The sequence below is a fragment of the Cyprinodon tularosa genome, unplaced genomic scaffold, assembly GCF_016077235.1.
Source record: "Cyprinodon tularosa strain WSP-4 unplaced genomic scaffold, ASM1607723v1 ctg1268, whole genome shotgun sequence".
Taxonomy (NCBI): domain Eukaryota; kingdom Metazoa; phylum Chordata; class Actinopteri; order Cyprinodontiformes; family Cyprinodontidae; genus Cyprinodon; species Cyprinodon tularosa.
In genome coordinates this window covers 43,621-54,535 of record NW_024038079.1, presented here as the reverse complement: position 1 = coordinate 54,535, position 10,915 = coordinate 43,621, and the positions used below count along the sequence as shown (strand labels likewise).

Below are 10,915 nucleotides of genomic sequence, written 5' to 3'. Positions count from 1 at the left end.
GCCATATGAGCGCGAGCTGCGGAGTAGCAGTCTGCATCTCAGCGACCGTCAGAAACTCCAGAACGACCAAAAAGCTTCATAGGAACAGAAGGCAGCGGGAAGATGAGGTGAGATCAGAGCTGTATAAACAAGATTTTTATTAGTCTGATTGTACTTTTTCTTCATCTGTTTTCTCTTCACTTTATCATGGTTCAGTATGTGAAAGGCGATTAAATTGTCTATTTTTAATTTCACCTCGGTAAATGTTTCTCAGGTAGATGTCAGGTTATATAATATTTTAATTGTCTGATAGAAGCCCAGCGAAAGTGGGTTTTAGCTTCTGGTTAGTCAGCATTCCGTCAGCAGCATGTTGTAACACAAGTCTCATAGCTCCAGCTGCTGTATGGACATTTCCTGTTATGCTTTTATTTTGGCGGGCTGCATCCTTTAAATTCCGGCTCTCTTATCTTAGTTTCTGCAACTTATTTAATTAATTTCATTTTTTCATTTTGATGGACCTACAGTTATTTAACCCGAACGCTTTCATAATAGGGTGAGCAAACATCAGTGGTGGCTGGTGAAAAATATTTTTGGTGGGGCGGATATAGCCTCGTGTATGTCTCCAACTAATCCGGAATAAGCATTCAAATAAACCATTGGAAATGAAATACAATTTAACAGTAATGATTTAATTTACTATATAATAACAGTAACAGTGATGATTTGGGTCACTGTGACGGGGTTCTTTGGCCTCCAAGAATCCAGGCTCAGTCGGGTTACCGGTGTTGGTGATTTATTGAGCTCAAAAACTCAAAACAGGGTGCAAAAGAAACTAAACATATACCATGTACTCTGGGCTTTAGCCTCCCTCCAGTTACCAGCAATGTAACAAAGAAACAGAAAACAAAAATGGCCGCTCTTCTTCCCACAGCCCTCATTAAATAGTTTAAGCCCCTACCCTCAGGCTCTCTTATTTCTGATTTCTTCTCATAAATCAGTTTTGTCCATATATTACCTCCAAAAACAATTGATGTACAAAAACAAATCATTTTTACAACTTAATTCCTTTACACAGGTTCATTGCCTTATTCAATTACACCAAACTGGGTTTGAACCCAGCAAAGACGCCGCCAGACTGAAGATGACAAGTCCCCGTAGCATAAACACGTACACACACACACACACACACACACTGCTAACCCCACTGAAATATTAAGTGTGCACCCTCAATACGCCAGCAGGTAACCAGGAACAGCTTGTGTGTTTTAAGTTAATGGAGCTACTGGGCTCAGCGCGACCGTATTGGTCCTCACAAGCACAGTATAACAGGGATGTGTGTGTGGCACGCAAAGTTAGAGGTTGTTTTAAGCGACGAGGTGGATTCGTCACACTCACAATAACCATGACATGAAATTTTCCTACCCTACAACAGGGATGTTCTTCTGGCAAACGGGTAGAATAATAAGGATCTCACCGAATTTGGTGGAAGCTGCATCTCGCTTGTTACGTTCGCCATCGTCCCTCTAATTGTCTGCACCTGTGCTTGGGTGCAGAAGCCTGTTAAGGGGCAGTATTTTCAGAGCCCCAAGACCATAAAATTCTGAGACGCTGATTGGCCATTAAATTCACCTAGCAATAGTACATGATTGGCAGATTCTCTGCAAATGTGGGGCAGTCTAATCAGAGCCCCAAGACAGAGACGGTAGGAGTCTGTCTGTGGAAATCCACAAATTAATGACAGTAGATAGGGAAATATAGTTTATATAATTTGTTTTGCTTATAGGTACACACTCTAGAGAGTACAACTGACATTTATGAGTTAATTTCTAAAAATATATTTTACGTTTCTTCTTATCAGGGAGGGCGGTGTCCCAGCGCCCCCTATGGGCCGGCCGCCACTGCCAAACATCCCCTTTTTTCCGGACATACCCTAGTTTTCATGCCTAAAAAAATGTCCGGGAAGATTTTAAAATCGTCAGAGATTTTGGTTGACTACTGTGCAGCAGAACCGAGCCGTCAGCACCACGGTGAAGTTGGTTTGATATGGGGCCAAAATGGTAGCTTTAATATTTGCAAATGTGTGTGGAGAGTTGTGTGTCTGTATCTCTGCAAAGACAAAGGCTGGCAAGCATGGCTGTTTCCAGTGGAGGTCGGATGCAGAGGATTCCCAGCACAGTCAATGTGGTCTGTGCTCACTGCACTTGGAATATCTGGCAAGGAGAGGAAGACAGCTGTGCGCAGGATTGGGGAGGCAGCAGAGAGAGCCTCATGCTGGTTGTGGTTTAAGAGGGAGGAGGGGGGCTGGAGGCCTGGAGATGATGGGCAGTGACCTGGCCACCACTGCTGACCCGCCAGCTGGAGGGTGTAGCGGTTAAGGGTCGAAACACCCTGTGAAGGTTGGGCACCGTCTGATGACATCAACTCCAGGCCAAAAACCACCCACAGTCACATTAGGGAGTGACTGTATGTTAGCATCACATGATGTATTCAATAAGTCGATTTGTGTGTGTGCAGTGGGATTTGAAAATGTGTAAATAAATCTGTAAATGTGTGAGGAGATTTGTGTGTCTGTACAACAATCTGCAAATGTGTAAAACTACTTGTGTGTAATCCGTTTTGCAAATGTGTAAAAAATCCACAAATCTGTATTCAGATCTGCAAATGTGTACTGAGATTTGCAAATGTGTAAAAAAATCCACAAATCTGTATTCAGATCTGCAAATGTGTACTGAGACTTGCAAATGTGTAGATCAATCTGTAAGCACACACAGAGACACTTGTGTCTGAAGTATTTTCGCTTCAAGACCCAGAAATACAGACAAATCATTGGTTACAAGTCAAGCGGTTTTTCGGTTGGCTCTCTTTACACACGTGATTTTTGCTACTCTTCTGCCGCGTGAGATGCACAAAGGCGTAGAAGGATTTGTATGTGTATTTTCGCGATTTGTAACCCCTTGCGCAGGCTCACAGGCTCACAGACAGCCTCTCTCTGCTGCGACAGTTCAGCACAACTTGCTTCACATACAGCCACATACCACCAGTTGGCGGTATTGTACAGTACGTGACGTTACTGGGGTCCTAGGGGTTGTACCTGCTAAGTTGAGAGCAATGGAATCCCGTCAGCTTTCTGTAAGTATATTTCTTTAATTTTTTCTATAGTTTGCATTAGTAAAACTGTTTCTTCTTCTGCTTCTGTTTTATGGCGGTTGGCAAGCAACTTTATGATGTGCATTACCACCATCTACTTCAGTGGAGTGTGGATCGGGATGCTATGTATTTTCCCACTGAAAAATAAAAATAAATATTAACAATATTTACATAAATAAACTTATATCCTTTCCACCAATTTCGTTTTTTCAAGATTGTTTATCAAATTACAAAAATAATCATAAGTAGATTTTTTTCCCCCAAAATATCTTGTATATTTAACTGTAATTTATTTTCTTGTAACCCTTCTCTCCATAGAATATTTAAAACAAAACAACAAAACATGCTCCACCGTCTCCCCTTGATAACAAAAACCACAACCTCCTGTTCCCATTCTAAATAAGTTTCCATTTAACCCCGTGTTTCCGAAACTTAATCTAGATATAACCTCTTTTTTATTCCTTTCCGTTCTCCTCATTTCACCAATTTTCCTTTGAATACTCTAAAGCCAACTTCCAGTTCTATGCTCTTCCCACAGCTTCTGCCATCTTTCCGTAACCTTTTGTTTAATAATAGATTAAATTTTTTCCTTACTGAATGGTATCAATATATCATCCTTGTCACATCAACTCCCGCAGCGGAGGAAAAAAAAAAGGTAGAGGCTGTCTGTGAGCCTGCGGTCAGGGCAGCATGTGAGCCTGCGAGCCTGCGCAAGGGGTTACAAATCGCGAAAATACACATACAAATCCTTCTACGCATTTGTGCATCTCACGCGGCAGAAGAGTAGCAAAAATCACGTGTGTAAAGAGAGCCAACCAAAAAACCACTTGACTTGTAACCAATGATTTGTCTGTATTTCTGGGTCTTGAAGCGAAAATACTTCAGACACAAGTGTCTCTGTGTGTGCTTACAGATTGATCTACACATTTGCAAGTCTCAGTACACATTTGCAGATCTGAATACAGATTTGTGGATTTTTTACACATTTGCAAATCTCAGTACACATTTGCAGATCTGAATACAGATTTGTGGATTTTTTACACATTTGCAAAACGGATTACACACAAGTAGTTTTACACATTTGCAGATTGTTGTACAGACACACAAATCTCCTCACACATTTACAGATTTATTTACACATTTTCAAATCCCACTGCACACACACACATCGAGATACAGACACACAACTCTCCACACACATTTGCAAATATTAAAGCTACCATTTTGGCCCCATAGTTTGAAGCTGGATAATCAATCTCCGCGGAGTCAGCTGGATTTAACAAACGGTCGATCCGTGTCGGCCAGCGTCTCTCAGCTGCTCCCTCCTCTTACACGAGGTGGTGCATTTAGGGACGTCAACAAACCAAGAACTCTTAGGAAACATAAATCAATAAATTCCTTATCTTTGGACCAGCTAAGACCAAACTAATATAAAATCATGCCAATAGATAACAAGTAAGGCACACTTGCTTTTATGCAATTTTATGCTATTTTAAATTTTTAAGATATTTTTAAAGGCAAAAGTTGGGACTTTTCTTCAATAGCTTCCAGGTAATGTGACCCACTGACTCCAAAGCTACGTCAAATTGTTCTTCTACTTTAGCCTGATGAGGCACACTCATTTTTATTCCATTTTAAGCCTTTGTATATTTTTGCCTTCGCTGACTGAGTTTCAAGGAGAAGGAACCAGAGATACAAAAGGAAATTGTAAAAGGCGGCTCCATCCAGGAAACACACAGCCAGGCAGATGAGCTCTGAGCCAACTCCCATGTCAGAGGATAAAGAGAGCACATCCAGTCAGTCACAGTCAGAGAAACAGGACTACACTGGAAAACAGGCCGATCTCCAACATCTATAAACAAAGGTGTTGATGGCAGCTGCACAGCTTTCCCAATAAATGGCTACTGTCTCGCCCCACCTACTTCTCACTTCATTTGCGTAAACCTCCAGAGGGTCGGCCATATTTAGCCCCATCTGAAAGCAATTAGGTATGAGTGTGAGTGGTTTATGAGGCCTTCCACAGAAAGTGAGGACCTGTTTCCCGCTCATGCAGCAGGTGCAGCACCAAATTGTGGTCGGCATGGAGAACAGGACATGACTTCTGCATATGCATTTTATACATTTACTGAGGAGAGAAACACCTCACCAACAAATATCACTTCAAATAGGCTGTATGAATCATTTTGTGAAAGTTAGAATTGTTATGAAAAGTTATCACAGTTTGTCACAAATAAAGTCATAACTGAAAACTCTCAAATGTGCGTCAAATTAAATGTTTCCTGGCATCTGTTAAAGTAGCCTTTATATAATCATTTATCCCTGCAGGGTGCAAAGGTTAAACTCAACAGCACATATTGATTCAACTGTTCATGCAGCAGTATTAATGCACATTAGGTGTGTGCAGGACCGTAGCAAGAGTTTAGAAACTACTGAGGTCCGCTAAACTTTTTCATAAAAGAAAATAAATATACAAACAAGTACTTTATTAACTAATACACATATTTTATAGGTAAACTTTAATAAAAGATGGATTCATTTAATGAATAGAATTATTAACTGTTATCAAAACCAAACATCCTTCACATCTGTACAACTTCTAAAAACTCATCTGAATTTACAGATGCTGCTGTAGATAGAAAATCCTTTTAATTAGGACAATAAAATAAGATGAAATTGGGGCAGTTTCTTATATCTTTGTTGCTTTTGCATTCACTATTTTGAGAGACATTTCCATGCTGCCACCTGTAGCCCAACCACAGAACTGCAGCCCTCACTCTTCTTATTCTTGTAGCTCGAGTGTGTAGAAAACAAGGATTTTTCATTTACTCTATTTTTTTTTTACCTTCGTCGCCTCATGTGAGGTCGCTATTGTTTTCAGAGTTGAGCTTAATGCTGGACACTTCTGAGGATCCACAAAACCCACCTGGATTATAACGCTTTGATTGTTTTCTAGATTGGACCCGTTCAATGTGGACATGCTTGACGTCAAATTCGCAGAAACAGTAATCCTTTTGGGTTACATAAAGTATATTTAATTTTATCTTTTGCATATAAACACTTCTTTTGATTATTTGTTTTTTTTCTCTTTGATTATTTGTATTGCCACGAAAATGCAGCTTTCTTTTGCATTGGACAGAAATGTGCTACATAAATAAACTTGCTGTGTCTTACAAAGGGCCTGGAAGTTAATTAAGAGAGGTCTTTGTTTGGCGTTTATAGTGAAAAAGACTGTTAAATGGCTAGCGCCATCCGTCCGTCTATCCATCCATCCATCCGTCCATCCATCCGTCCGTCTATCCATCCATCTTCTCATCAACTCTGAGCAGCTCTTCTGTTCTTGCTTAAGAATAGCATCCCCACATGATGATGGTGCCACCACAGGGATGGCATGATTAGTTTTTAGTAATTGTTAGTTCCAACTACATAAAGATCCTGAGTTCACAAAAAAAGGGTCTAAAGTAAGTGGGTGGGGGAACAAAGGCATTTGCAATAAGTGATTGTGTTGTGGGTGAAGGACAAAAATGGCAAGTGAACTGATTCTGCTCCATTGATATAAAAAAATAATGTGTGATACAACCAGAATTTGAGTGTCTGCAAAGAACGATAAAGTTCTTACCAATGAACATGGAAGAAACATTTAAAATGATTTAAAAGTCAATAATAACAATAAATAATGTACATTGCATGTAACATGAGTATACATGCTACAAATAAAAGTAAAAACTGTGCTGGTAGACATGTGCAAACACGCAGCATTGTGCAAGAAGAACAGCAAACACATGTATTATGCAAACTTCTAAACAGCAGAAAAAACAAATACAAAGAAAATGCTGCCATTTAAAAATGCAGAAACCCCTGAAATTAGAAGCCAAATCTAACAGTCAACAAAAACATCTATAGAAAATGTTGTCTTTTTCTGCTCCTACACCTGCCTTTAAAACACACTAATTAAAGATGAAACAGCTGGACCTGCTTTCAGGTTTCATAAGTCGCTTAGCAGTTGCTATTTACATTTGTTCATCAGAATGTTTGATGGTCCTGAAGGCACACGCAGAAGAAAGTTTGAGCACATAAATCACTTTGAACATTATATAAACATGTTGTTTGGATGAAAATATATTTGGATGTCTTATAATACACTGAATTCTTTTGAAGATCAGTTTATAAGTTTTTCCATGAGGTCCAGAGCTCCTTCTTTCACCTGTTTGCTTTTCTCCTGGTTTAGACTGAAACCTAGAAGATGAAAACCCTCCTTCTCCTTACAGCTTGGTTCCACTATGTGTTGGTTTGTCAAATGAAATACCCAGAAAACTTTAATTATTTTGCTTTCAACATGAGTCTAGAGCTGATGATGATTTTTTTAATCTCTGGAACATTTTACAGTCAGTATCAAGCTTTGTTTTGATTCCAAAAGACTTTTCAGCCAAAGCACAATTTTACCTGATTGCTGATTTCAAATATCATGACATCAGCGGATTGTACAGAAAATCTTCTAATCATAAAACCATGTGACTAAAAACCTGGAGCAGGATCAGAGCTTCAGATTAGAGACTGACATTTTTTCGGGAATCCCACGGGTCACGGGATTCCTGTGGGATTCCCGTGGGATGGGAGTCAGTATTAGTAACGATCACGGGATTGGGACGGTACAGGATTAAACATTAACGGGAGCAGATGGGAGCGGGAGCAAACCAATAGTAACTTCCGCTCTGAGTTTTTCACCCGCGCTCAAAAACAACAAGAATGGGAGTGGTGCAGGAGCGGGAGTCATTCTGAATGGGAGCGGGATGGGAGTGGGAGTAATTTCACCAGGAGTGGGACGGGACAGGATTTAGATTTCTACTCTGGCCCGGGATCGGGACGGGACACCATTTTTTTCTGTGGGAGTGGGACGGGACAGGAGTGAAAATCCACTCCCGTGTCAGTCTCTACTTCAGATGCTGGAAATGACAGAAATAACCAAGAGCTACATTAAATAAAAGCCTGGATGTTCCAGGAACAATGAAACTGATCTTTTTACTACATTTCTTTTCCTGTGACCCACAATATGTGACATTTCTGCTGCTGCAGGTTAATATCTGTCATGTTCATTGTCTCATCAGTTCTGCTCAGAGTCTGGAGAACAAACTGGGAGCCCTGCAGTGCCATTTCACCTGGAACCTTGATCCTGGAAGTTGCAGACTTACTGTTATACAGAGTATTGTGGAGGACATCGGCACAGAGGAGGGAAACGTCTGGCTCGGTCACATCTACAACCTGCAGGGATTCATCCAGTACAAGCTGGGCTCCTCTGAAGAGGCCCTGATCTTCTTTAGCCAAGCCACTGAGACCTTCAAACGTCTTAAAAACTCTGATGAAGGTCCCTGGTTGATGGTGAACTTTGGGAATCTGGCTTGGCTGCACCATCTTATGGGTAAAGATGAGAAAACTCAGGATTACCTGTCAAAGATTGAAGCTCTAATGAGAAAATACCCAGCTCCAACTAAAGAAGAGCTCCACCCAGAGGTCTGTGCTGAGAAGGCCTGGACCCTGATGAGGTTTGACAAAGAGAAGGCTGCCGAGCTCTTCCAGAGAGCCATAGAAATGCAGCCAGAAAACGTGGAATGGCAGAGCAGCTGGGCCATATTATCAACACATACGTTCAAACTTTACATGAAAGACAGGACTCCCAATGTCTTGGAAAAAGTTAGATCTGCCACAGAAGGAGATCCAGACAACTTATATGTTGCTGCTCTTTATCTGGAGGCACGAGCTGCAAAAGGAGAACAAATTCAGAATGAAGCTCAAGCATTGGCTGAAAGGGTACTAAAGAGGTCTCCAAGCAGTTACAATGGAATGAGACCATTACTGCGTCTTTACAGGAATTATATATCTAAAGATGCAGAACTTGAATTAGCTGAAGAGGCCCTAAGGAGACATCCTGACTCACGTTATTTAAAGAGAATTGTTTCCTCCTGTTTGACTAAAAGGATTCTTTCTCCAGACTACAATCCTCCAGTCAGAGAAATCAATAGAGCAATCAAACTTCAGAGGGAAGTGATTGATTCTTATGGTGAATCTAATCCTAGAGATCAACTAAATTTAGCAAAGTTATTAGCAAAGGCAGGAAAGCCGGAAGCTAATAAGATTTATAAAGAGCTACTGGATAGAAAAGACCTCGATTTAGCAGAAAAACAGATGCTTTACAATTCTTATGCAAAATATTCATTCTTCAATAAGAAGGATAGTCGTGGGTCTTTAAAGTACCACATGATGGCAGCAGAGATCCCAATAGAATCCAAGTATCGAGAGACAAGCGTCACAGAGCTAAAGAAGACCTTGGACAGAATCAAAGACCGTGAAATTTGTGAACGGATCAAAAAGCTTCTGACTGGCCTGTAAAATCAGCCTGAAACACAGAATCAGTGAATTCTAGAAAAGCAATCTGAGAGCGCAGACCTCTGCAAGCAGCACATTTTGAACCAAATTGTGACTTACACATACAGCTAAAACTTGAATAGGATCTGGATCATTGGCAATTTTTAATGATTTGTTCCATAAAATATGTTCTCAAGCTTGCAATTGATCCTGCTAATAAACAAAGTTTTTTTTCTCAATAAAATGCCTCTGGACATTTCGATTCCAATGCTGAGGCTGTCAATAGTCACTGCTGCCACTCTCTGGTTTAGTGGGGAACTACTGTTCCACCAAAAACCCCACAATGTTGGAGAATCTTAAATAAAAAAATCCTGTATCCAGATTATGATGTGGATCATCACCAACCTTTGATAGATTGTTACTTTGCATGAGGGACACCTCTGATAAAGACTCATTTCAAATCCGTCTATAACTCTTCAAATAATCCTGACACACAAAGACACACAAACTCTCCTTAAAAGATAACTTCCTTGGCAGAGGTTATTAAGGAAATCACAACCTACAGGTAGATCTGCAGCCAGATGTAGTTCTGCAGTGTTCATACTCAGGCCTTTTGAATTCTAAGATGCATTATTTAGAATACAATTAAAAGATTTACTGCAGGTTCTTTTTTTTTCAAAGCTTATAAATTATTTATTTAAAATGTTGAAATACATTGATAATTTTCAATATCAATTCAGTTCAATATCATATTATATTATAACTGAAATCCCCATCAAATAAACAAGGAAATAATCTGTCACTGAGAACAACATGACTGAAAATTTTGAAAAATTAAATCTGAAGCAAGTTCATAGAAATTGAGAAAAATAATAGAAATCTGCAGAAAATAATATTGAGCGAGGACTTAGTGATGAAACATCTTGAAGATGGTTGTTGATATATTAGGCACAAGTGGATGATAGTTGAAACCTAAAATCTTTACAAGCTTGAGCTGTTTTTGTGTCCACCCATTTCTTCCCTGTTTAAAGCTCTCTGTCTGCATTTTCATTGCTTTTCCTCCTCAGTTCTTTAAACCAGTGATTTTCAATGCTGGTCCTCAAGTACCATTGCCTTGCATGTTTTAGAATTAAAGTCGGGTGTGAGAATAATTAACAGGCTTCTGCGGCACTTGTAGTCCCACTCCCAAACCGGCCCCTAAGCACTAACCCTCCGTTTGCAGGTTCCCATGGAGGGTCTACCACATTAAGTAGGATAAGTGGAGCATTCAGCCCTTAAATAGCGAGGCTCGAAATTTGGCAGCAGGTGTAACAGTGGCTTGATGGTGTAGGAAACGTTTGCATTTAAATGTAAGTTCCACCGGTTTGCTGCATCTTCATCACACATCTTCATCATAAGTTAGGTATAAGAAGAAAAAAAAACTGATTAATTC

The 10,915-nt window shown here is 40.0% G+C and overlaps 1 protein-coding gene across 1 annotated transcript; it reads left to right on the top strand.

Moving 5' to 3' along the window:
• Positions 1-2,109: 2,109 nt before the first annotated feature.
• LOC119777741 (interferon-induced protein with tetratricopeptide repeats 1-like) lies at positions 2,110-10,102 on the top strand. The gene is made up of 2 exons (XM_038276741.1): positions 2,110-2,163; positions 8,197-10,102. The coding sequence occupies exons 1-2, from the start codon at positions 2,110-2,112 to the stop codon at positions 9,505-9,507; spliced, it is 1,365 nt and encodes a 454-aa protein (XP_038132669.1). The 3' UTR covers positions 9,508-10,102.
• The last annotated feature ends 813 nt before the right edge of the window (positions 10,103-10,915 follow it).

What these genes read in the sequence shown, in the direction of transcription:
- LOC119777741 (XM_038276741.1), top strand. Translation starts at nt 2,110, where the DNA reads ATGGCTGTTTCCAGTGGAGGTCGGATGCAGAGGATTCCCAGCACAGTC. An exon ending in TTCCCAGCACAGTCAATGTG is followed by an intron (nt 2,164 to 8,196) that starts GTCTGTGCTCAC and finishes CTGCTGCTGCAG; the next exon opens with GTTAATATCTGTCATGTTCA.